The sequence below is a fragment of the Dermacentor silvarum genome, chromosome 5 (assembly GCF_013339745.2).
Source record: "Dermacentor silvarum isolate Dsil-2018 chromosome 5, BIME_Dsil_1.4, whole genome shotgun sequence".
NCBI lineage: Eukaryota > Metazoa > Arthropoda > Arachnida > Ixodida > Ixodidae > Dermacentor > Dermacentor silvarum.
In genome coordinates, this window is record NC_051158.1 from 39,181,739 (window position 1) to 39,209,028 (window position 27,290).

Below are 27,290 nucleotides of genomic sequence, written 5' to 3' on the forward strand. Positions count from 1 at the left end.
TTTGTAATCATGTACGCCTCAAGTTAACATCTTCGATGTTCGACGTTGACATCTTTCCGCTAAGAAATAAACAGGGTGAGCACATACAGCAGTTGGCCTTGCGTAAAACCTTGCGCTATTTAGGCTTGACTAAATATTTTTCAGCGTGCCAGTTTGAATCAATCGTTGAAGCACCACACCTTGAACGGCCGGAATATGCTTAATAAACACTGAGCATGTCGAGGACCTAAGTACAGATTACCTTGACATCACACATGGATGATGTTGAGCACGTCTTCTCTGTGATGCTGTTTGAACAAACATCTTCAGCACGTCAATTCGAGTCAACCGCTGGAGCCCGCACTCGACAAGGTGTCAATATGTGCTTAGGAAATGCTGAAATGTTATATGATTGTGTAGTCTCACCTTGACGTCTTCCACGTTCGCCGTTGACATAATTTGGCCCTAGACGATATTTGAACACATGCAGCAGTTAGCCTTTCTTGCAGGGCAGCTTAACCAAACATTTTCAGCATGGATGTTCGAGTCGAGCATTTTTACCTGATGTCAGGATATGCTTATCAAACGCTGAACACAACAATGACATAAATACGCGTTAGGCTGACGTTGCAATGTTCGACGCTCACCATTACGATGTTAAGCAGGTGGGCAAATTGGTATCGTCCGTAGCGCAGTTTGAACAAGTATGTTCAGCATGCCATTTGAGAGACGTACCATTAAGGGACAGGAATGTGCTAGTGTGGAATAGAGAGGCAAATGGTCTAACTTATATCCTTGTTGAAGGAAGGAAGCAAGAGAAAGGCAGAAGGCATGGAGGTTAACCAGGATAACGTCCGGTTGGCTACCCTACACCGGGGGAATGAGAAGAGGGAATACAAAGATGACAGGGAGTAGAGAGGAGGGAAGGAAAGAAGGGAAATGCGCGGTTAGTTCGCTGACGCGTGTGTTAGTGCACGAATAGTCACAGACGTTGACACAAGCCCGTCGTCCTCAAAAAGCACAAAAGTGCCTTCACCGCTTTATGGGCCGACGAGCGATGGGGGCGGTGTTCCAGGAGCACCTGCACGGAAAGCGTCCGATTGTCCAGTTTCTTTAGCGCATTTGCAAGTTCTTGTCTTTCTTGGGCATATCGTGGACAGTGGCACAGCAGGTGGTCAATGTTGAAAAGAACAAGTGGGCTTGAGCAGGTCATGTACTGGCGTAGAGCAGATAACCGGTGGTTTATTATAGATTACCAGAATGAATGCCAATGAGATGGAAACGCGGTCTAGGGCGGCGTATAATGAGGTGGAGTTATAAGATTAAGAAGTTTGTAGAGAGACAGGGTTCGCTGACGTACGAGCGGGGTGATGGAGTAGTGGAGCATCAGATTGCTGTATACCCACGGGCCTCGTCCAAGCCACTAAATTTTTCAAGCATGGAGTGACGCCTGTACCTCGGCAAGAAAATCTGCTGAACGCCCCACTGGAACTACAATACACTAAACATGCAACCAACCCCATTAGGAAGGCCTGCAGAACGTTGAGTTAAAGAGATATAATCCTTCGACATAACATAAATTGACTTCCCTGGAGAAGTATTGACCACGGCCTCCGTTGTATGTCTTTCAGTAGTCAATAGGAATTAGTTCTTTACAAAATGTCCGTAGAAACATTTTTAGAGTGCCTGCAGCCCACAATAACTCCCGAGAGAACCTATATACTTATTTCTGTATACATTTAATGAACTTTTGTATACGCCGCCTACACATTGTCTATAAACGAAATAAAAAATGACCAAATCAATAAATAATATACCTATAGAATGTCTGAACGCAATGTAATAAACGAATCTGTCTATTAGCGCATGCGAGCGCTCACCGACATTTCTCTATAGCGGCTGTGCGTCTCACTTTCTTCACCTGAGGAGGCCTCGACCTACATATGGTAAACAAACGTATACGCAGCGCGTGCCCCGCCTCAATAAAGCATGCCTTTCCTTCCACGATTGGTCGCTAAGCGGCGCGAGTGATGCCAGCGCTCTCTCCCTCTCGCGGTCGCCACCCGGCGCCCAGCTCAGACCAGAACGCGAGCACCGCGGCAAAGATTTACGTTGTTGATTCGCGCGTTCGCCGGAAACGACAAATGAATGTAGTGCCCCGACCCCGCAGCTCGAGCGAGGCCTTGAAGCGGCGAGTGTAGTCGATCATCAAGCTCGCGCACGCGTCCATGCACGATGCAGAGACGGGTCGCCGCGTCTAGGCAACCACAGCGATCATCGGCGACCAATATAGGCTGGCCGCCGCTCGATCAATGCCACTCACATTGGCCGCCAAGCCGGCCGGACGCAAGAGGGCCAGTCGCCAGTCGCGCCTTTAAACGTTCGCGGAGGGAGACAATGCCCGCGCGGCGCGCTTTTGTCGCCGGATTGTTTCGTGCCTCCCTGCCCGCACCATCCTCCCCGGACTCGTTCGCCGAGAAACAGCTCGCTCGGAGAGAACTTGCGTCAGGTTTTCTCTTTCTCCCCCTTTTGTTACTCGCGAACGTCTGCGCGAACGTCTGCGCGAATTCCGTTTGTCGTCTGCTAGCTCTCGCCGAGTGCGCGTCGTCTGCTTCAGGCGTGCTGCGCATAGTGATACGCCGTCTGCTTCTGAACCGGAGTTCGTCTGCTTCGAGCGCGCTGCGCGTGGAGTGAAACGCCGTCTGCCTCTAGACCGGAGTTCGTTCTCCACGCAAATGCGCTATGCATTGAGTGAAACGCCGTCTGCCGTAGACCGGAGTCCCGTCTGCGCATTGGAATGAGTTTGCCTACTTGGATCGAAGTACCGTGAAGACAGTTCTTGTCGTCTAATCAGCGTGAGTTTCTTTTTCTGGTTCAGGTGCTGCAAACCGAGTTGTGTGCTCGCAAAAGGAAACGGATGCCACCCCAATTCTCGTGCCGCGCACTCAGTGGGCCTTGTACGGCATGGACGAGAGTTCTGGAACAGCTGGTGCACGTAGAGTACGCGACGTCTGCAGTATCCGGGAGTTCGTCTGCTTCACGTGCTGCACAGTGAAATAACGACGTCTGCTATAAACGGGAGCTCCTCTGCTCCTACTGGTATGCACCGAGTGTATCAACGTCGTCGGCGCTTCCACTGGAGTTCATCTGCTTCAGGTCCCGTACAACTAATGACTGTGACACGTAATGGCTTGTTTTGACCTGCTTCTGGCGATGATGTAGTAACAACAATGCGTCGTTCGATTTTAAGTGCAAGTTTGTTGGCATCGCTTCTTGCGGCTCCGTCGACAACGGATACGTTTTTTCTTCGGGAAGCCTTGTATCAGTCCCCTTCGAGTACGGAATGACAGTGCTGCACGGTATTGTCTTCTTTTTTTTATCCACTGAGAAACTTATAATGGCAGCGTATCACTTGTCTATCTCGCTGGTCTGTTTTTGATGAGACCTACCGGCTGACTGTACCTGCTTTATGTTCTGTAGCTTGCCGTATAATCAGTGATTCTTCGACTTAATGCATCAAGCCTGAGACAAAGCGCTTATCACTCTTCGCCTTCCGGCTCAGAAATATTAAAGTGAGTTTGTACGACTGATCTTATAGCACACTTATATAACTCAGGCTTAACGCCTCGAGGTACTAGGCGCAGTTCTTTTGTTTCAAAGCTCGTCGCCCGCTGGTGAAGCAAATTCATCTCCTTGGGGTGCCGCGCATCGTACAGCAGCGTGCTTTAGGAACATTATTTTCTTATAATATTGTTTATTGCAGCAATGCAAATTTCAGGGTTAGTTAGCACGCTTCGGGTGCAGCCTGTATAACCTGTTCAGGGCCTGTATAACCTATTCGCTGCACTGTTACCCTTTGCGCATCATCGCTCGTGAAACTGAGTCTAGCAATCTGGCCTTCACTTTCATGCTACCGGCCGTTAAGCATCGAGCAAAAACGCGTTCTTTCTCACATTTTTTTCGTCTCATGAATCAAAGCGTCTGTTTCCTGCGCCAGTTCGTCTGCTCCGATATGCGCAACATCACGTGGTTCTTCTGCTGCCTTGCGTCGTCTGTTCTAGATCCGTCGTCGTCTGCTAGGAATATATCTACACTGTCTGCTTGAGGCCATGATCGTCAAGAAACAGTTTCACTGCCTGGAATTGTATACTTTCTGCGGCGAACGTATCAATCACCTGCTGTTTTGAAGCCAACAACTGCCGCTTTTCTATTCGCGTTCCGACAGGTGCGCTGGCGCAGCGAGTAAGTACGAGATTCGGTTGTCTTCAAGTGTCCATGCTGCGTTGCTTGGCTCACCTCGTGAGCAGCTGTAGTATGCCGTGAGCTTCGTCTGTCTGGTGTTCTGTTATTTAACGGCACTAGGCTACCAGTCCTGCAGGCTCCTCAGCTGAATCGTTCTCATAATGCCGACAACCCATTCGGCAGGTAATGACACGGCGGTTTAGCGAAGCGTACTGTTTTTTCACATTTGATTGAATCGATGATCCTGGACAGTCGAACATACCTATCAATCCTCATCGACGTTTTGACAGAAGCTGTCACCACCTTCGACTTTTGGCGCGCCTCTCCGGACACTTGTATAAGGGACGCCAACCTGACTCGATCCCAGCGCTTTCTTGAAGTCACGCCGAAGAACTGCGACCTCTGACCCTTCGTCGTGGAACTCCCCCTTCGCCCCGCAGTGTCAGTACAACGAACCTACACAAGACTACATCACCAAACACCAGGCAAGAGTGCTTGGAGCAGCTCGGTGACCGCGATTACGTTTCCTGTCTTCCTTGCTGACCACTACAACCTGTATAGTTTACGGTCAGCTTGGATGAATTCCCCTCCGAATTCTGCTAATACTTCCGATGCGTCGTGTCGACTCGGGAGTCGGGAGCCAAACGGCCAGCAGTCGCCGAAGACGATGCATCAAATCAGGAGATGTGGCAAGCAGACAGTGGGGACTACTTATCGTGCATCCGATGAGCAATCGGTCAAACAAATGTGCGCGCGCTGGTTCCTAATCAGCCGGTGATTGCTGGGTTCAAACGTGACACAGACTTCCCGAGGGAGCCGAAATATTCAACGAGCAGACCGTTAAGAAGCACAGGTACGGAAGACAAGGACGTAACAAGCAGGTATGACTTATGATCTCAAAAACAAGAAGTTTTTGTGAGCGTGACTTGAATACTTGTTTTACTTGAAGGAAGGAGATGTGGTCGTCTACGTATGGTGTGTTTTTACGAAGGCAATGCCGCAAGTATATAACGTGATTACAAGAATACGCGCTTATTTAACCTCCCTAAGGTTTTTAACGAAAACACACGACTAGCCCGACGCCTGTTGAATTACAACTGCAACCTTTCATTTAATCACAATGCGAACGTAAGGATGTTTTGCACTTGTACAGGCGAATTCATCGATGCCGGTATCTGCGTGAATGTTTATGGCAAGCGAACCTCGGCAATATTTGGCAGTTTGCATTTTATTTTGAGCAGAAGCTCTTTCAGTCCGCATGCTCATATAGGTACGTGATTGGGCTTGGATGAATTCGCTTGTGTCTGTTTCTTTTTTTTTTTTTCTGTCCTCCTTCCTCTGGTGTCCCGTTTTCTGCAAATGAATATTACGCCGAAAACCAAAGGTGTGTTTCAGCTTCGGCAATTTACTTAGAAGCAAAGTGGCGCCCATAACACAACATCACTGCTCTGAAGAAATCGACCTTCTAAAAAAGAGTAGTGTGGTTCAAAATGAAATTTGTTTATATTGAGACACATGCCTCACGTGAAAAGCCGCAACCCCGCCTTTGTTGCTGTTGAGAACACACAACCTCCTTCACCGTAAAAGCAATACCTATAGCATCCGGCCGGGAGAGCCTATACTAGTACTGCCATTTTTCAACTGAAAATCTTTGACTTCTACCTAGAAGTCACATGCCTTGTTAGGAAATCCGTAACAGTGCCTCTATTGCTCATAGGAATTCACAGCTTTAACCATACGCTACGACTCGAATTTCTTGCAGCGAGCATCAATAAATATCCCCACTGCTAAATCCTTGTGGCAAAGGAAGGTGTACGTAGCAAAACCTCGGAATGATAAGCACGATTTGCTGACACACTATGAGCATTCATCTTTATCATACTGTGCATATGCGTATTGTCTTTGTCAGGCACGTTCTTTAGATATCACCTTGTTTCAAAATTTAGTTCCATCCTTCGAAAATGAGATAATCCTTGCTTTAACGCCTAACATAGTACAATGGTGCAGCTCAAGGAACTGTTAACAGTGATGCGTCAATGTCAGGTCCAACAAACCTGTATAACATCAGCGCCATGTGCTTGACGCCAATAACGTGATGAGATATGCAGACCCGGAGTACTTGACGAGGCAAACGAAGGCAACCAGAACACGCCAACAGGCTTATGCTCTTGCTTCGGTAAATAAACGTCTGCGCCCGAAATATATGCCGGTTCCGTTCACTCGCTTGCGCTAATAAAACATGCAAGACCGGCCGAGAACGATCCGTGTTCTTCTGTTTTCTTTGAGGGGCACGGAACTCTCGTTTCTCCTTCGAGTTGCACCGATCGGTAGCTGACTTGGCAAGCGGTGATCGTTGGGAACTGAGTCCCGAGCTCGGTTAGGCTGACTCGATGGATATAAGCGGTGCAGTGATTTAAGCTCCCACAGATTTCTTCGCTGTCGCGTAGAAAGCTATAACCACTCTAAACGGCAGCACATCTGCCTACAAGTTTCAAACGTGCATGTAGAAGGTACAAGCCTTGTTTAAAGTGAAACTGCAGATGCTGACCTGGCTGATGGCTTGGCGTGCCATTCCATGGTGTTGGGTGAGAAATACGCCATAGGCAGTGATAACAGAGACACGCTTTTTGAGGTATATGATAGTTTTAAAGGAGCTTTATGAGTATAGTTAGTGTCTATGCGCATGTCGGTGGGTTTATGTGCACACGTACAAGTCAAACAATGAGGTTTTCCAAGCACGGTTTTGTTGACATCGCCACTAAAGCAAAGGGTAAGACAGCAAATAGCCGTAGCAGCGCCGAGACGTTGGGCAATAAGTTTGCCAGCATAGTAGTCCAAACAGCGTGTTCGCCGGTGAGCTCCGTCACGGCCAGGCAACAATGCTAGTCAGGCTACATGTTAACTTGACACGTCACACGGTCGTGCAACAGTTGACGTGTACGCTGCTTCGAAAAAAAAGTTCATACGTTAAGCTTTACGCACACGTTAAACAACACCGGCTAACCAAACCGGAGCCCCTCTCACTACGACGTCTCTCGTCGCCTATGTGTCCCTCCGGTCGGTCGTTCTCTCGTTCAGCAAACCAGTGAACAGACACGACTAATGGGACTCCTTCCTTTGGTCGCAGGCAACATGCTGTCGTGGATGATCAGCCGCAAGCGGGAGCTCGACCTGCAGGAGCAGGCCATGCGCCGCGAGCAGGAGGCCAACGCTCTCGAGTACGAGATGAAGAGGCGGGCACTGCAGCGAGACCTGCAGGACCGGAGGAGGTTGGCCGCTACTCGAGGCACCGTGCTCTGCATCGTGGGCTGCGGACTGGCGCTGGGCGCACTGGGCGTGGCGCTCACCACCGTCGGCGTGATGCTCCGCGGCGGACCCTGGAAGGCGCCCTGCATCGTGGCTGGACCGACGTGCATCGTCATGGGCTTCCTCGTGCTGCTGCTCTCGGTCGAGACCATCATCAAGTGCCGGCGGGCGCAGCGCTTCCAGCAGTCCGACTCCAAGGAGACGCTCCTGGAACGCGCTCTGCACAAGGCCACGGGAAAGACCACCAAGGACACGAACGTGGACGACGCGGCGACGCCCAGCAAGTCCAGGAGGGTCGCGCCCGGTGCCAGCGGCAGCGCTGGTGCCGCGGGTGCTGCCGCTGGTGCTAAGGGCGCGAACGCGCTACTACTGGACCCCCAGAGGCTCGTCGAGCCGTTGCAGGTTGAAGAGGGTGCTGCGGACACCTAGCCCAGGGCACCGTCCGGCTGGTGACGGTTTATTGTGCTTCGTGGCCTACCCACTGGAGTGCACGTCTGAGATAATTTCGACACGCGTGGCACCTAGCTGTGGACACTGGCCGTCATGCATCGTTGAGACGTCCCCGTGCTCTTGGAGTGCCCTCGAGACATGTCGAAGAGTGGCATGGATGCCAGCCCAGGTCTACGTGAAATTGTGGTGGTGGTGATTTGTTCGTCATGGCTTCTTAAGACGGCGGGATTTAGCGAAATCGTTTCAAACGAAACTCAGTAATGTGGGCGCCAGTCCCACTACCCCCCGAAGACGTCCAAAGACTCGTGGTGATTTGGAAAGTCGTAATGAGTGCTCTGTGCACGTCACCACAGAGCAACGTGTCGATGGTGATCGCTGTCAGTGTCTCATGACTCCTTCACTCACGGATACCGGATACGTCTGTGGAAGCCCTTCAAGCACAAGTGTGCAGTGACGCTGGCTTCAGATGTGGCGGCACACATATTTGGCAAGGATTATTCTGCTACCGGCCCTGTGCCTTCTTCATCGGCGTAAGCTTCAACAAGTTTTGTTAAGCGGCCTGCCATTTGGATACCTTGGCAACGGTCCCTCTCTGTGCGTGGTAAGCACTGTGCGATGAGCGTCCATAGAATGTAGTGTTGCGGTGAGCGTTACGGATGCTGCCGCAAGCGATACTTCATGATACCTCTGACGTCCTCCTCCACAGCGTTCTTTGATATAGATGTGACGACATCGTACAGACGAAAGTCGACGCTGTGGACATAGGAATAAGGACATTCCTACCGTTTTCGTGCCATAAAGTCACCAGAAGATGTGAAGTAACGGGATTAGTCACACTTGCGTGCGTTACCTACGTTACCAACGTCTGTGGAGTAACGGTTAATACGTCAAGAGAAAAGGGTATTTATACGTTTTCGATGCATGATCAGTGCGTGGCTTCGTAATAGCTGCCGAGTTTATCAGCAAATTCTCATCGACCCTTCGAGAACACGACGCTGATGTCACGTTGCGAGAGGTAGTTATCTCTGGTCTTGATTCTTCGTCAAAAGAAAGTCAGGTGGGACTACTCGAGATATTCGAGATATTCGAGAGATTCTCGAGATACTGGAGTCGAAAACGAGGTGTGGCTTTAGGAGATGCTTATAACGGCCACAGGCTGGTTGGTAATCAGAACGTATGGTAAAGTTTAGTGTGGAAAAAGAATCAGTATAGATCATCATCTAACTGCGACGAAGTTTTTTGTGTGTTTGTCGAAGAATAAACATGCTGAGATCTTCGCATGGCCGATGTACATGGGAATCTCGTAGCATATGGAAACGCGTCGTGCGAGTTGTAAGACGCGAAGTTCTGCGTCCAACGAGCTATCGCATGGTACGAGCTACACTGCTCCAGCAAGAACAACGGTGCATTCTATGGTGCCAGTGTAAGTCGCGGTTCTTCACAAAGTCTGGTTCATGGCGGAAACCATCAAGCGAGTTGAGCTTCACCGTAACCTTCATCAACGTGCGGATACTGATGAGGGCATAGGTCCCCCAGAGTGCTGCATCAGCTATGATACGCGCAAAGGTACGGTTTTTAAAATGTCAGCTATATTTCTTGCCTGATGACTGCAGGAGATTTCATATCACACCCTCTGCAGCGTCACTAACGTTCGGAAAGCCGACTAAAGTACACCAACGTGTGCAGTACACATCTTTGTTCACCTATACTTTCGCCACAATCGCATCACGCATCTAAGCCAGACCTAACACGCTTTTGAAGCGCTAAAGTGAAGAAACGTAGGTGCCTAGGGTTCCTAGATACAATGTCTCTGTGCTGGTTGGAGACGTCCACTGTGAACCAATATGGCGGCGAATGAAGAAAAAGAATGAGAGCGTGTAAAATGACAGAGTAACCTCGTATTTGAGGTAGTGCCTCATCTGCGCCCGCGATTGGAGAAAGACTCTCACAGTGACTGCAGGCCTACGACCAAGTTTTCACTTCTTGTCAATCGCATCACTTATACCATGGGATCAAAACTCTTAAACACACTGCTGGCGAGCCGGACGAATGTACTATATATATAACAGCGTTGAAGGCCTAACTGTGCGCTCTTTCGCCATGTCTTTCTTGTCTCAGTTATCATGCTTCCGCTAATCAGTCATTATCTACGAGGTATGTACTGCGCAGCTTCTGCTTTTTCAAACACATGTCACCGTTGTATGTACCTGTTCTGAAGGAAAATAAGTGTACAGACGTTTTTGTGTCCATCACGAGCTTAAAACCGAGCGACAAACAAGATGCCGTATTGACCAACGCAATGGCCTTATACCTGTGTAGTGTCCTGATTGGACGAAAAGTTTCAGTCAAGAATAACGTGACCTAACCACGAGATGTTCCGTGCACCATCATCAAGGTCCAGCAAGGAGCCGGTAGCTAGATTCTTAAGAAATATTACGTTGCGTTTCATGCAAGGAAAGATTCTGTTCTCTTGATATGACGACTGAACCCGTGGCTATCAAGCAAAAATATCAAGGATGAAGATCTGCGGCCATTGCCTACGTCCATACGGTATTTGAAGGCCCAGCCCAGGCATGGTGTGCCGCAGCAAACAGCAATCAAGGCCAGTAAAATTTAAGTATGACCAAGTAGACTGCGCCTTCTGCGCATTTAACACCGCGATCACACTAGACAGGAGAAAATGCCTTAAAGGCTACGTCCGCGAAGCTTATGAATCTAAACGCAGCTCCACGTGACATGTGTGCCGCATCTCAAAGCAAAACAACTAGTATACTGTAGTGCTGGGGCACACGCCACCGCCCCATTTCAAAAAGAAATTCACTCATAATCGTCGTCATTATCAGTGCAGCTTGCAGTCTAAAGACTGTGAACTTACGTGTCGATAGAATATCCATTCTATAGACAATCAAGCCCATGGCATGTCCACGTACGTTCAACGAGCTTTACTTGTGCATACTGAAGAAGTGAAGGAAATCAAACAGGCTGAATGAATTGCATTTTGACGTCAATTGTTTCGGCGGAAGTTCTCCTTTGAAGCAACGTGTAAGAGTGATCGAGTGTGACGTGGCATTGGGTGTTATCAGTCCGCGACCTTCGAGAATCACTTATCAGAATCACCAAAGAATCACTAAAAATAGATGCTGCTGTTTGCTCGCTTTCACGGGTGACCTTGATTAGTTGTGTTGCTGCTGCTTACATCGTGCCTGGACTTCCGTGACGCTCCTTGCGTGCGCGGACTCAGTGTTTACTTTGCGGGAGTGGACGCATTCGTGATATATATGCATCGTATGCGGGTATGTGTTCCGTCCTGTGTATCGATCTCTCGTGCTTTCGCGTTTCCGTCCTCCTGCGAATTTTTTTTTCCCTGCTGGTCCCTTTGCTTGCTCTTCTTTCTTTGTCTTTAAAAGCACTAAACAGATCGTCCAGTATTCTGCACATTCTGACTCAAAGAAGAGAGAGAGAAAAAAAAGAGAGACTTGTCAGATACAAAGCGTTGTTTTATAATCGAACCGTCTGCATCGCGGAAGAGCACCAAAAGTTACATTCATTAAGCAGAGTGGAATGGCAATGAGCGGACGGCGTAAGCCTGCCGTGCCTCCCTTTGTACGTGGTGAAACCGAAGTTAATGTTGTGCAGTCTTGAGCAAAAGTTCCAAAGCCACTTAACGACCGACGAGATCGGCCATCATGACCGTGTTGCGCTGGACGCCTGTAGCTCCCTGGAGTCGGCAGCACCCTTCCTCTGAATTTCTGTCTTTATACCGACGGAAAATATACGAGGTCAATGGATGCTTTACTACGAAGTATGTGTGATGACTATGTGATGTCTACAGACGTCCGGTAGACATACTACACTACATTTCGTTTTTTTTTTCTCAACCAATGTCTATTTGCTTTAAAAAACACATTTTCATGATTACCAATCCTTATAGACCAAATTAAATAAATTTCTTCAAGGTTTTCACTACAGACACTCGATAACTCGAAAAGAAAATACAACCGAAAGCCCTCCAACGCAGGTGTACTCTAAAATAAGCTGCCTACATTCTATAGAAAGCATGATGCCGTTTCTGTGAAAATTTAGAGGCTGCCGAGTGCTGGAATATAGATGTCGTCAGCCTGCTTTCTAGGGTGCCTGCAGTTACCTGTTACCTTGACTGACCACCTTATAAAGACTTAGACAGCGCACAGATTGTATGTAGACTTCAAGTGAGATGTCTTGCCAGTTTAAAGAGTTCTCTTTTCGACGACAGAAAGTCTAGAGAATGCTCGCATACAATATTAGTTGAAAAGTCTATGTGCTGTATTGCGATCTTATAAAATGTATAACATTGTTTAGACTGCCAAGAGACTTAATGCAGACTGCCTTTCCCTGTTAAGCTTGTTCTTTGGCTATATAAATTCTACAGAGTGCATATATATTACCTTCATCAAGCAGTCAATCCCTTTTGGCCTAATAGTAGTTCATGAACTTCCATGTAGGTTGGTTGCAGAAAGGGTATGGACATGGCTAACAGCAGAGTAAAACCATAAGTTAACCAGTTATCTGACATTCTATAGACGTTGTAGTATAACATACTTTCTAAGACTGTCCAAATATATATTTAAAGGTGGCTCGCAGACCTCCAATCACGTCTTTTCCCCCAAAAAAAGTCAATATATACACATTAGTCGACAAAATGCTTGAGGTCATAGTCTACAAGTTCCCTCTGTGTACACGCTTCATGTCATAGAAAGCATCTGCAGGCTTTCTACAGACTGACTAAATATTCTTCTCTTCACTCAAACTAAGCTGCTCTAAGGCACAGTAATAAACAATACACTATATTGATACAAAATACTATATTAATAGACTCCTGCATCGTGCAGGAAGTCAAGTAATGAGCGCCATCTTCCGTTCACGTGCTGAAGTCAGCATGCTGGTCCCTGAGAAGTGCAAGCCATCTGATCAAGGGCTCCCAGACATATCGTGTATACCTGGGCAAGTCCACAGCATGTGGTGACCATCGCTGTCTTGTGCCGGGGCCCATAGTCACATATATTACTCTTTTTTTTCTGTTTTGGGATCTCTAAGCATGTTAAACGAACTGTTCAATATGACCTGGTGACAGATCTCATCGATCGCTGGAGTGGCTTCAGAAGTTTTGACAAAGACTGCAACAATGAGAGTGTGATCATTTTTAGCGAATTTCATCAGTGTACACCTACTGTACGTGCATTCATCGCACTGATCGTTCTGACACACTGGCGGCTTATAGCGCGCTTCTGTATTTTATAAACAAGAACAAAATATCCTCGAAGCTGCTTTTCTATCACAAGTACTTTGTCAAAAGCCAAATAAACGTGTTTCTCGTTCGGAACATTGCCTCTGTCTTTCTTTTTCTTTCTTTTTTTTTTTGTAGTTCACTGACACACCACCAGGGAAAGCGTAACAGTGAAAACAAGAGCTTGGTGGCGCAACCCACCACCCCATTTCAAAGGGACGCTCATAGCATTCATCCATCTATCCAGCCATCCATCCATGCATCCATCCATGGAAGAGCACCAGGTTTATTACAATAATGGCAATAATCATAGTCAACATAGTGTGCAGCACGTCACAGGTTCTAAAAAAATTATAAAAAAACTGGCTGTGGATGCTGGACGAGAAAGTGCGCCAGTATCCGTCGGCATTTCTTTGTTAACGGCGAAAGTTCTAAAATATTGGCTATTGAATATTGCATTTGTTTATCTATATCGCATTTTCTTGATTTTGTTTCCTGGATTCACTTGCGTCATCACACAACTTGTTGGTATTACTAGAACGCAGTGTTTCCAATCTTTGTTAAATTATTTTTAGCGAGTTTTTTTTTTTTTTCACAGGAACAGCTTTGAACTGCTGTGTCGACAAAACCAACAAGTTTTGGGATGCCGCGAGTGAATTCAAGGTGCAGCACAAAAAAAAAAAAAAAAGAAAGTGACATGCAGTTGAATATGTCAGGAAGCAACTGATCGGGTCTCGAGTAACGATTGCAACTTAACAATGCCTTTCAAGAATGTGAGGACAATATGCTGTCGTCTACAGCAACAACTGCTACACATAAGCATAGTACTAGTCATTTAACTCGCCTTATTAAAGCAATGTATTTTTTTTTCAAGTTTGAAGAAAATAATCAACGGCTACTTTTGAATAATGAGCGCGTTACCTGTAATGTCCGAACACACTTAGTATTCACGTACCTGTAACTAGATGCAACGCGCTACTAAAGAAAAAAAAAAGAAGACGTGCGATAAAAACAGAAATATATTCCGATCCCTAACGCTGACACATAGAGCATGCAGGGACGTGATACCCGCGGTCACGTTGACCACTTCGTGTTTTCGATTCCCAGGAAACCGCGTGACTCGCCCGACAGCGCCCTCGCAACACGCCCGTCTATAAATACAGCCCTAATAAATGTCCACGAAAGACATGCGTCAGGCAATCGACGCTCTTTATTTCGGCTGTGTTTTACTCTCTCTCTCTTTTTATTGACGGCTCATTGTCCAACGGTGAGCCCGCAACGAGACAACACGTGACGCATTTCTCGCCGACCCTGCAGCAACAGTCCAAGGTTGCCACAAAACAGCCTCGTCACATGTCTTTGCACAAAAAGACACCAGAAACCTACCAAACACGTAAAAGGCCTGTCTCGGGGTCTTCGGGGAAGTGGGGGGGGGGACGAAAAAAGGTCCAATATATCGACTCCACCCTCTACTAGACGCTCTCCGCGAGTTTTTTGCGCATATCAGCTTGCGTTGAGCGCGCTGACTGCGGCGCCTTCTAGCGGCCTCAATGACAGTTCTTTGTTTCGTTATGTCCTTCTGCTTCGGCTGCTTCGCCTGCCCCACTATTTGTTTTTCTTTTCGTCTGCTTCCATTATACTTTTTTTTTTCGTCTGTTCGCCGTTAGCAGTACGCAGGAGGCTAGGGAGCCTACATGCAACGCTGTTACTTGCAAAAGCGTTGCATGTAGGCTCCCTACCGGAGGCTGATGCCACTCGGCACCTCGCGGGGCCTGCTCGCGGCCATTTTGTTTTTACCGCAGTGCCAGTTCTTTGTTTCGTCTGTTCCTGTTTCTTCTGGCCCGACGCATTTCTTTTTTTTCTTTTCGTCTGCAGACGTGTTGCTTTAGTCTCGTCCTGGTTTTTTTTTTTTTCTGTTTTCTTTTTTTCACGTCTGCCCACCGCTAGGAGTATAAGCAGAAGACGAACAAGGAGCAGAAGACGGAGCAGACGACAATAAGCAGAAGAAGAAGGAGACTCGGCACCTTCCGAGACGATGCTCGCAGTTGTATATATTTACACGCGCGTGTCTGTACGTGTGTATACATTATCGAGGGCAGCGCAAACTTGGAAGTAATTATCCAGTCGCGCTCGAACGAAGCTTCGTTCGGCCTTGTCATCATCGACCACTAGCGTAGGTCTCGGAAACGACTTTTCAGATGCGACCCCCGAGCGTTTGTTGACTTGGCAACAAACGGGGACGGCTTTTTATAACGCTCGGGAGCCAAGCAGCAGTGTGCGCGTGTCGTAGAAGAAGAAGAGAAGGTGGAGGATAAATATAAAGCTGGCACGCATGGATTAGCATGAGACGGAGCCATATTTGTGCTGTCGTTAACGGCATCGTTTTATAACGGTCGCCGCTGTTCGGTCGAGATAAGAGCACGACGCCGTAGCAGAGATTAGAAGCGAGGTCAAACACGAGCGTATTGAGAAATTAAACGCCGCTTAAACAGCGAGTGCTGTGTATACGCCAGTATATACATCGCGACACCGCGATCGATACTGTGGCAATCGTGTGTTGTCAGACCAAAAAAAAAAAAAAAAAAGGGACATCTACGTATGTTGCAGCTCATCGCGTTTCGATTTTTTTCGAACCGCGCGCTGCAGTGTGTCCAACATGTACACAGTACGCGGCAGAGGTTAGTTAAGTTTGCCAGTAAAACTCGATCAGATGTGTATGCTCGCCCTGCAGCTAGCACTAGCGCGACAGCAAGCTACCTTTATTACATCAATTTCGCGATCTATAAACTTACGTGTCCGAAGTGATATATACCTGCGGGTCATAACTAAATCGATAAATATGCCAAAGCAAGCGGCGTGGTTTCGTGATCTTGAGGTCATTGTACTACAGTTGAAGCGGTATAGTCTGTCTTTATCGTCTGCCAAGATGCTGTCGGGTGTTCACTGTGACCATTTGCGAGCTATACTCTAAGTAAGCTAACTTACACTCTTAACGGTTCACAAGGGTGTAAATTGGTCTATACCTCACGCCCTCATACACGTAATGGTTTAAGGGCGATAGGGATAGACCGATTTACACCCTTATACACCATTATGCACCCTTAAGGATGTAAATTAGTTTACAGTGTACACGCTTTTCGTTAGCGGTCAGTTTCATTAGATATCAACTCGAAGCCGGTATGTTAGGAGGCGAACTTCTGAATTTTTTTTTTTTTACAGTGCAGGGAGTACGTTTCTTATTTAGGTCATGAATGTTTTAAAAACATTGTTGAAAATGTGTATTACTTTAAAAAAAAAGAAACTTGTCGATCAAGCATGCAACTCTTAACGTCGTCAATAAAAACTGTTATCACAATTCCGTAAATTGTACCTATATTGAAATGTCTAAACCGCACACAGTACATGTATCGTACTCCGCGCTGAAATGTGCCACTAATTTCAGAGTAGGACACTTACAAAGCACTCTTAAAGATTGTAACATTTCAGGCAAGATGTAAACTTACATACGGATAACAATTGTCCGCTTCAGATTCTGTACAAACGTGGTATTACAAAATAGCGATATGTGTTCTTAGCGCTCAGTTACGGATTCGTAAAACTTCGTGCTTCGGGGTCTGCCTGTCTTTTTTTTTTTTTTCTACGCTTACCGAATTCCGCAACATTTGCAAAACCACTTCGAGGTCCTAAATCAAAATTTACGTTTACAAGCTACGTTTACGTTTACTACCTACGTTTACTAGAATTGAACTTTCTCAAATGCAACACATTTCAGACGAATCGGTGCAACGGTCGTCTAACGAAAGCGTTTCCGCGTTTTACATGTATTTGAATACGGAAATCAGAGCTCCAGCCTAAAGCGTCCTCTTAAATGTTAATTGCTTGCCTTTCGAGACACGAGTTCGCCCAATAATGGATACCTTAATAAATGGTTTGTTACTACTAGTGACCCATTCTGATAGCATTTGTCTATCTTGATCCTCACTAAACCACAAGTATATCGCAATTGACCAGCTTAGATCGCTCGTTATGGTCTTTTGCAGAAATCTGTATGAAAGACGGTGCGCACCACTGATCTGAATATATCGCCATTCCGTCGCTCGCTAACTGAACGGAAACGAAGCTATCAGTATCGCAACGAGACCGTAATCATATACTAACCTTCACAGAACAACACGGATTGGTCAACAAGAAGGCCCTACAGCGATCAAGCCGCAAGATTGCAAGATACCGGAGCGTATCAGCCGTTTTTCCGACGACCACGTATACGTGAACACAGAGCGCGCGGTCCTATAAGTTGTAATTTGGAACCACTCTTTGCGGAGACGGCCAGGCTACAGACTTGGCATGGCTCGGGGATGCACTTAGACGAAGGAAGGCTCTGCACACGACGCACGATACATGCAAGGCGTGTGCCACGAGGGGGATTTCGTTGCGCGAACCAATAGGTATACGCGTATGATGATATACTATACGTCCGGCCTCTTTCTCGACGAATAAGTGACGAGGCGGCAGAGCGAGAGCTTCTAGCGCCGTCCCTGTCGTGGGAAAGGACGCAGGTGACGCGCGTCTCCATGTCGCGTACAAGTCGTGAACACTGTTTTCGTTTTGTATCTCTCTCGCATTTCTTCTGTTTTGGTGTGTACGGGCGTGCTTGTGTACGTGTTTTCTTGTGTGTGTTTGTGTGTGAGTGTGTATGCGTGCGTATGCACGCCGTGCATGTACGTATGTATGTTTGTTTGTGTGTGTGTTTGTATGTGTGTGTTTGTGTATGTGTGTGTTTGTGTAGATGTGAGTGCGTGTGTTTGTGGGTGCGTGCGTTGTGTGCGTGTGTGTGTGTGTGTGTGTGTGTGTGTGTGTGTGTGTGTGTGTGTGTGTGTGTGTGTGTGTGTGTGTGTGTGTGTGTGTGTGTGTGTGTGTGTGTGTGTGTGTGTGTGTGTGTGTGTGTGTGTGTGTGTGCGTGCGTGCGTGCGTGCGTGCGTGCGTGCGTGCGTGCGTGCGTGCGTGCGTGCGCGCACGTGTGTGAGCGTGTGTGTATGTGTGTTCGTGTGTACGTGTTTGTGTGTGTGTGTTTTGTTGAGACTCACCACAGACTCAACCTGTCCCACACTGTGCTTCGCACAGCATTGAGAGCAGCGTTCAGTCATCGAGTATTGGGGGTGAGCGCCACCACTGGAACGGCTGGCGCTGCCATCGGCGTGACGTTGTATGTGGGATCACGTGGGCAGAGCTGGCCCAACGTCACCTGTAGGACTGTGAATCTTCCAGTCTAGGTGGCCTTGGCTGGCCGCGTAGGCGGCGTCGGGAGTAGAGGAGCGGAACTGAGAAGTAAGGTTTTTCAACCACGCAGTGTGAGCTTTAGCCGCGTCGTGGTACGGAGTGCAGCTGTGCACAAAAAGATTAGACGTCGAGGGAGTCACAGAAATATTGGGTCGGTGCGAAGGGCTATCGCTACTTTTAATTTTTTCATAGCCAGGATTTCGGGAACGTTGCGCCATCGTTAGCGTATATTGGGTACAAATATCTCGCAAGTGATGCTATCTCAGGATTTCATCTAAGCAGATATGACTGCAATGGTACTCGGTTGAAATTTTGCAATCTCAACGAGTGAATATTTGAGAAGTTGATTGGTGAATCGTTTTAATTGGCTACATCGAAATTCCAATGTGTCGCGAAAGTAATGCGTAAATATTCATCTATTGCACCTCAACAGCACAAACCTCGTTATCTTTCGTAGGTGATCTTTAAAGAAATGGTTCAGAACGACAAAAAGAAACAAGAAGAAATTTGCGTAGCTTGCACTGGAGGCGCAATGCTAAAGATACAGCGGAGCTGATGGGCACCTAGCTATAGTCCTGGCTTTTGGGCTAGGCTAAGCACTACCAACTCATCCCCAGCATTTTCCGGAATTTATTGATTATTGAGCGATTATCGATTAGCTACTGACTGGCTACCGATTGTCTATCGCAAGCTATTGGCCACGTATTTGGGCTAGGCTAAGCACTACAAGTCATCCCCAGCATTTTCCGAAATTTATTGATTATTGATCGATTAGCTATTGATTGGCTACCGATTGTCTATCGCAAGCTATTGGCCACGTATTTGGGCTAGGCTAAGCACTACCAAGTCATCCCCAGCATTTCCCGGAATTTATTGATTATTGGTCGATTACCGATTAGCTATTGATTGGCTATCGATGACTGACTAAGCTTAAGTAGTCCCAACCATGCTAAGCTAGACTAAGCCAGGCTCAGCTTCGCTAGTTCACAGGGGTATGTGCCATTGCGCTTGGACCCTTTCTGCACCACCGCCAGGATCGGCCCACATTTTCTGTTCGCACGTTACGGACTAACGCTCGGCTTAAACAGCTCCCCGCTGTTAAAAACAAGCAACCAAATACATGGCCAGTACCGACGGCAGGCGAAACACAAACATCCCGCACTGCCGTGCACAAACACACACGCGCACTTGCTAGCCGCGAGTCCGCGCGATCGCAGCATTGAGCAATGATTGGCTTCGGTTGTACAGACTGCGTAGAACACGATTTTATTTCGACGTCTTAGTGCTCTCAACAATCGCTTCTATCGCGCAAGGAAGTGGTTCGGCGGGCCACGTTGCGACATAGGCACAAAGTGACCGTTTATTGTATTTCGTGACGGAGACAGCGTCTGCAAAGCGCTCCGTGCTTTCACTTAATACAGGGCCATTCATTTGGCAGCGGGGGGGGAAAAAAAAAAGAAGCAGGAGCTTGAGTTGGTGTAACATACTTCAAGAAAAAAAAAAACAGCGCAAAATAGACGAGAACGAAAAGAAGACAGGCACAGCGGAGGGGCAATAACTTCCAACTACATTTTATTTGAAGAAACAAGCTTTATATACATGAAAAAAAATAATTGCACCACCGTAACGGCATGAACTCTCTATCGCATAAGAAAGGCAATCTCTTTGTCGGCAAGTGCCACTGACGTACAGCTATATATATATATATATATATATATATATATATATATATATATATACAGTATTATGTAGTATAGTATATATATAGTATATAGTATTACATATATAGGTATATATAATATAATATAGCGCCATCGCGTTACAGTGAAGCAACAATTGCAATTATCCAATAAAAAAAAGAAACCAATGGGTAAAGCTGGCGAACATGCGGATCAATTTTATTTTAAACCAAAAAAGTAAGAAACGAACGGACTGTTGAAACGAACACAGTCGACCGGACGAAACTGTACGACGCAGTCAGTGCAGTGGAGCCAGAAGAATAAAGTTGGGGGGGGGATTCGAAAGGCTCGATTTCTATTTGTTTGCCACGACCATGCGATGTAACAGACAGCAGGCAGTGCAAACAACCGCTCGTTTCCGAGAATGAACCAATGACAAACTATCCGCGAAGCAATCACACACAGAAAGATGAAAACTCATAAACGCACGTATCAACGACTCAAAACAAGTAGGCACGGGTCATCATATTGAAATCTGTTTTCTTTTCGTTTCCATCAAACTGGAATTGGGACCAGTTGTTTATACATTGTTTCGTACAAACTAGCTGTTTTGATCAAGACTGACACACTAACAACTTCAGAGCGGGATAGAGCGCGAACTAACTAGCAAAACTATAACAGTTGTTGTTAGTCGTTAATAAACTGCACTAACAACTAGAACAGTTGTCCAAGCTCGGAGTGGCGTGCGTCTCATGCCATACTGAAGTCGTTCCGACATCGTTTTTGTGCAAACAGCACGTTGATCGAATCTAAACTATTAATTTCCACTACCTTCTGCCGATTGGCCAAATCCAGAATGGTCGAAAGAATAGAGAGAGAAAAAAAAGGGAGAGATTCGTTACAAAATATGGCTACAGTGCCCAATCTGGTATAACGGCACCTCAAAAATGGATCTCCAAAAAAAAAAAGATTCCTTTTTATAAATTATGACTTTCTCTACCTGAGCTGCAGGGAGCTCACGTAGAGGGGAAAAGAAAAAAAACTAACATCCAGCCGATGCACCGCGTTACTGGCAGTCACGTTCTCCAGGTGGATAGCCACTCGATCAGCACGATAAATAGAGCGATCATTTAGTTAAGCGTTCGTTCGGGTTCTTGCAGGCTGCCATCATCTTCTAAAATGTGCGTGGGTTCGTATTTGGTATAGCAAATCGCTTTATTGTTATGGTACGTTTCACCCAACGTCTACATTTCATTTATTCAATGGGTAATCATCGAGGAGAGGCCGGGTGACCTGCTTCTTGCGAATCAGTTCCAATACTACTCCAAACGTATCAATGGCGACAATTTATCTCTTTAAGAGGAAGCGTTACCTCATATGAGGTCCTATCTAAACACACGAGAAGGCAGAAATCATTGTCCTTGGGGAATCGCTGCATCGAATTTGTTGGGGTTGTGTGGAATCAAAAGAAAAAAAAGTATTTAAAAATGAAACTCAACGAACTGTGGGGAACGGACTTTTATTTAGGCCAGCAGGCGGTTTTATTTAAAAAAAGAAAAAAAAAGGTTGAATATCACAATACTTTGAAAAACTGAAGCATCAATTTTACAACTCCGTTACTCGGCAGTAAAAAAACGATATCACAATTCTCTCAATGACACCTATGGGTACATCTAAAGCGGGCAAAACTTAATGCATTCATACAGCTCGATAGTTTGAGATTGGTACTTCTGCCAACACTACTCTTGTAAACAATGTAAACAATTTCCCGTACACTGTAAACTAATACGTCGAACTTGTCCGCTTGATCTAACAGATGCAGTTAGCAGAATTGAGATGTCTGTTTTTTGGTATAGATTATGGAATTTGTAAACTTCGTCGCTCAACTTTTCTGAAGTCTACATCAATTTTCGGCAAAATCTAGAAAAAGAGAAACAATATGAGGCTATATAAATCAAACTTCTGCTCTCCAATAGTCGGTCAAATTCAGCTTTCCCATTTATGAAGCAGCAGGTTATGTTCAACTAGGTTCATCGGTTGTGAAACGAGATCGTTTGTGCGTTTTACGCGTATTTGAAAAGGGGTCTGGGAGCTGGCAACTTAGGTGAACCTTCTTCTTAACATTCATGCGGGCGAGCGTTTTCTTCGTCCATGCCTTGCTCTGCTAGAGACAGGAGCGTCCAGAAAAAAAGCCTGTCGGTCTTGATTATTAGCTGAAAGAGATTCGGTCTGAAACTTGTCTGTACGTTACAAAGCGGCCTTCTTGTTGTCCTTCTCTGCTCGTCCTTGTTGATTTGTGCGCTGGAAGGATGTTTCATAATTCTATTCATAACCAACTAGCCCAGCTGTCCACGCTTAGCATTACAAACCGCTCGTGCTTTTTTTTTTTTTTCTGTATAACCAGAAATACTTCATCCATGGTCATGGACCGCCAAACAAAGATGTGTTTTGAAAGGACTGCGGCATTCCCTCGTGTTCAGCAATCTAAAAAGTTATATTTGATTTGTAGATTCTCGTGAACTCTACTTAGATTGAGTGTTTGCTCCCGGGATAACTCCCGTTGTGCACGCGCGCGCGCGCGCGTGTGTGTGTGTGTGTGTGTGTGTGTGTGTGTGTGTGTGTGTGTGTGTGTGTGTGTGTGTGTGTGTGTGTGTGTGTGTGTGTGTGTGTGTGTGTGTGTGTGTGTGTGTGTGTGTGTGTGTGTGTGTGTGTGTGTGTGTGTGTGTGCGTGTGCGTGTGCGTGTGCGCGTGTCCGTGTCTGTCTGTCTGTGCCTGCACGTATTATATATTATATGCACGGAAGGCGTGGCCTGAATGTGGGAACGCCGGTTCTCTAATGTAGACTACATTTCCATTTACCTACGTTAATAACAACAGTTTCTATTCGGCCGACAGTAACCGGTGTAGAATAGACAGTGAAAAACGTCTATTGGAGAACTATAATAGGAAAGTTTCTGAACGTGACGTCATGGGGAGGCGGTATAGCAGGGCGCTTGACGTGGGCGTTGGTGAAGGCCAAGGGCAGTCACCGCCCGATAGATTGACGTGCACAAATAAGCTTCCAGGCACATCTATCGAAATTCCGATTAGCCTGAAGGTATAGAGCGAACTTTCAAGACATTAGATATATGCGTTTTAGCGTGTCTACGCATGGCGACGTCGTAATGGTGTTGTAATCGGTTGAGCAAAACTGGCCAAAATCGAAATGGTACAGCTTCGATCGCGGCTAATGCGCCTTTATCGTGTATCTATTCGCATAACGACGCTTACTGTTACCATGGTGACGATCGTTCTTAGAACGCGCATGAATACGCTTCCAATGCGCTGAACATCGCCTGCAAACTGAAGAAAATTGCGCAAGCGCGCTTCACCGCACGAGCTCTCTTGTTGCGGAGAAGCCAGTTTTCAAAGCGTCTGCTACGGTTCTGCGGACTAATCTAAAAGGCTGTGGCGCAGTCACACGTGAAAAATGTGCGTCTACGTTCGCATGTACCATCGTGCACAAACAAAACACAAAGAGAAAAATTCAAGTACGAACGCAAGAAATACTACTGCTGCCGTAATGTATTCTATGTAGAGGCGAACTTTTTTTTTTACTTCCAGTAAAAAGAACAGTGTACCATTCTCGTCGAAGTTCGAACGGTCGATGTTCGAAGCAGCCGCACTAGTTTGTTCCTTACTCGAAGCAGGAAACTTTCTTTCTTTAGTTCACGGCGGTACACGTTATCGTCATTACGACGCAGATCATGGTTTCATAGCACGCGCAGTCAGCCTGTAGTGGGCAGCGCGAAAAGAAGCTTAAAAAGGAACGAGACCGCCCGTTACTTGAAGATTTCGAAACGAACCCATGTTCTAGTTACCTGAGCTTTGTTTATGCAAATAGGACTGTGCGTCTGGAGGTAAGCGTTCAGAACGGACAGACACCACCTTTGGTCTTTGTTAAAATTTGCTACTGCGGCAAAATCTACGCTTACTGCTTCTAGCTACGGTTATCATTCTATAGCCGACTCACATTAATTCGACCCTTCCGGGACCGCGAGATTCGATCGAATTATCCAAAGGTCGTATTATTAAACGGCCGCAAAATAAACGAATCCAAATCTGTTTTTATTCCACGTAAATCCGGATGCACATAAATTTAATCCTGGAAAAAAAATTAGACATTTTAAGCCTGAGCCCCATACGAGCGATTTTGTGCGCGACGGCGATGAGGGACGGCTTCGAGCGACAAAAGGGGCCGTCGCGCGGCCAGATCGCTCGTTTGTGTCGCTCGATCGCTCGGTTCTGGAAATCTAGAATTCGTCGCTACTCGCCCGGAAGTGCTATGAGCGACTAGCCAATAGCGCGATGCCGGAACAGGATGTAAATCAGTGACGTACTACCGGTTGTCGCACGGAACGAGCAAACGAGCGAATTCCGATTCGTGCAAGGATAAAAACAAATTTCGCCGACGATCACGATACTTCCTAATGCGAATTTTGAGCGCAGCTGCATATGTGTTTTCATTTCGCGATATACTGGCTGGCGCGGACAATCTGTCTCGTGCATCACGTTGCAAACGGAGCGAAGTTTTGGCACGACTGCCTCGCTAAGCGTGACGCGTAAGCGCGATTCACAGCAGCCGCCGCAGAGAGACCTCCGCTCATGCAGCGCTTTGTTTCCATACAGACGACTCGCGCTACTCTGGCGCCATCTCGTAGTCATCGTCGCCGTAAAGCTGGTCTTGCGCCGCACTAGCTTTTTTTTCCCTAACGCTTTCGCCATACTCTCCTCCTCCGCTTTCCCCCTCGTGCTCTCTTCGCTATCGCCGTCTTTCATCCATGTTCCACGTATTCGCTCTTTCATCCTTTTGCTGGGCTCGTTCGCTCGGTTACGCCGACGCCGACGCTCGCCGCCGGAACGGGCGCCTAAGAGCTGCGCTCTAAAGAGACCTACTGCAAGACCTTCAGAGATATGTTATGCTGCTTTGTACAGTAAAACAAATCAGCTTTGATTGTCAGAGCATGCGCCACGCCAGTTTCGGTGCGCATTCGCTGCCCTCATACGGGCAACAGAGTGGAGACGTCGCTGAAGGTCGTCACTCGCGTGGGTGTTCGACTTAATTGTAGGGGACGAGTGGGCGCGACAGCCATACCTCCGTCGCTTCGCTTGGCGCCGTCACGCGAGAGATCGCTCACACGGGGTTTATGCTTTAAGTGTTAATACCGTTATTCGGATATGTTATCGCTTTGTTTCGACAGCACGGCTCCTACGTCGTCCTCATACCGTATACTATTACTCTGCTCTTCTGTGCGCTCTGTTTCTCTTAGGGCCCCACACAGCTTCCTTTCAATAACACGACGGTCCCGATGCTGTGTTGGTGCAAGGAAATGAATCCCCCTCGTATAGAGCTATATAAGGGAGGTGGACCTGGAAGGCGATCGATGCTGAATGTCTCCGCATGACGACAGAATCACCACTCTTTTCTTCTTTCTTGCGAACACAAAGCGGAACGAGCTGCCCTAATTCTGCGAGAAGGAATGAAAAGCAACCTTAATTAATGACGGCTAGGAACGTCATTTTGGCAATCCATAGTTCTGCGGCGAAAAGCGGGCGCACGTACATAGAAGCACTGAAGGTTATCTATATAGAGTCCGATTAAGAACGTCGCGTTCTGCCAAGAGCAATGGTGCATAACTCTATACCCATGATGCACGCGATGTTCTTGCCCACGAGAGGACCCAAACACGTGACTGAACAGCGGGCACGAACCCCGGTTCAATGCCAACTAACTCCAGTTTAGAGGACATCTAGGAAGCTCGAGAAACGAACTCAACTTACGGCGGACGCATTCGACCTGTCACGAGACAGTGGCGTGCATGACATTTCCGACTTGTCATTTTCTGCGTCAAATGAATATAACTGTATAGACAGTGACAAGCTCGAACGCACGCAAACGATTCACTATAGATGTATTAAGGAAAATTCCGCAGTGAGGCTAGTTGGATAGACATAATTAACACTGTTGCGCAAAGCGACGAAGGGACAGGACTTAATCGAGAAAACAAAACGTTCCTGCGATCGATGCGGCAGCCACACGATAGAGTGGCTAAAAAGAAACACATTTAACACACCTTATTGATATTTATTTTCTTCATATGCAATCTCATCATACCTAGCCTTATTGCTACACGACGTCATCAGATATTGCTTCGTGTCATGACGTCGCAATAGTGTGGATTTCGTCAGGTCCGGCTTTTTGAGACCAACCTTAGTATTATAAATTTCGAATTTCTTATGTTTCCCAGCCTTCACACTGGCTAAGTGTCGTTATTTTAAGCGCCAGAAGGGCGCAGTGGAGTTTCTGTAAACTCGAAAATACTTCACCTATTGGTAGATCGATAACGCTATAGTTGGGAGGGCATAGGACGTCTAGTGTTTCGCGTTGCCCCTCTTTGACAGAGGCGCTTGGGTAATGTATATAAGATGTTGTCGCGAAGTAGCGATGACGCCGAGACGGACGCACCAGCAGAAAGAGCCGCTGGAAGATTCAAACTCTCTATTGGGCGAACCGGAGCCCAGACACCAAAGCAAACACTCAAGCGACGGTGATACGGCGGGCACGGTCGGCGGTCGCCAAATTGAGTCGCACTACACTCGAGTCTGGCCCGCTATTTATACGACGGTCACCGCTGTGCAGTCGCCGCTGAAAGTTCACGGATTGGAAGATCTGAGAAAAAAACGTCGAATTTCTGAGCTGTTTTGTGACCGTGTCCAGTAAAATGGTACAACACTATGATGCTCTCATATGCTACAATCATCATCATCATCATCATCATCATCATCATCATCAGACTATTTTTATGCCCACTGCAGTACGAAGGCCTCTGCCAGGGATCTCTGCGATACTACAGTACATGCTATAGAATTCCTCAGCTATTTCAAAGTTTTTAAGCGACGCTTTACAGGCTCACAACTGTCGGCGCTGTTGTTGGTGGTGTCACGCTGAAAAGTGGGCCGATCCTGGCGATAGTGCAGAAAGGGTCCGAGCTCAATGGCACTTACCCCTGTGGGCTCGGGGACCTGCAACGCGCCCTTGAACTACCCTTGTCACA

General features: G+C 46.9%; 1 protein-coding gene across 2 annotated transcripts; it reads left to right on the forward strand.

Annotated features, from left to right (window-relative positions):
- The first annotated feature begins 2,086 nt into the window (after nt 1-2,086).
- LOC119453317 (uncharacterized) lies at nt 2,087-13,330 on the forward strand. 2 transcript variants are annotated; one of them, XR_007467078.1, is made up of 3 exons: nt 2,087-5,102; nt 7,349-8,578; nt 12,846-13,330. XR_007467078.1 is itself a non-coding variant. In XM_037715356.2 (2 exons), exon 2 carries the CDS (start codon nt 7,354-7,356, stop codon nt 7,954-7,956), a length of 603 nt encoding a protein of 200 aa, XP_037571284.1. In that variant the 5' UTR covers nt 2,087-5,102; nt 7,349-7,353; the 3' UTR covers nt 7,957-11,432. The 2 variants fall into 2 exon arrangements, 1 of the variants encoding a protein (XP_037571284.1); XM_037715356.2 differs by lacking the exon at nt 12,846-13,330 and having other exon boundaries at nt 7,349-11,432.
- The last annotated feature ends 13,960 nt before the right edge of the window (nt 13,331-27,290 follow it).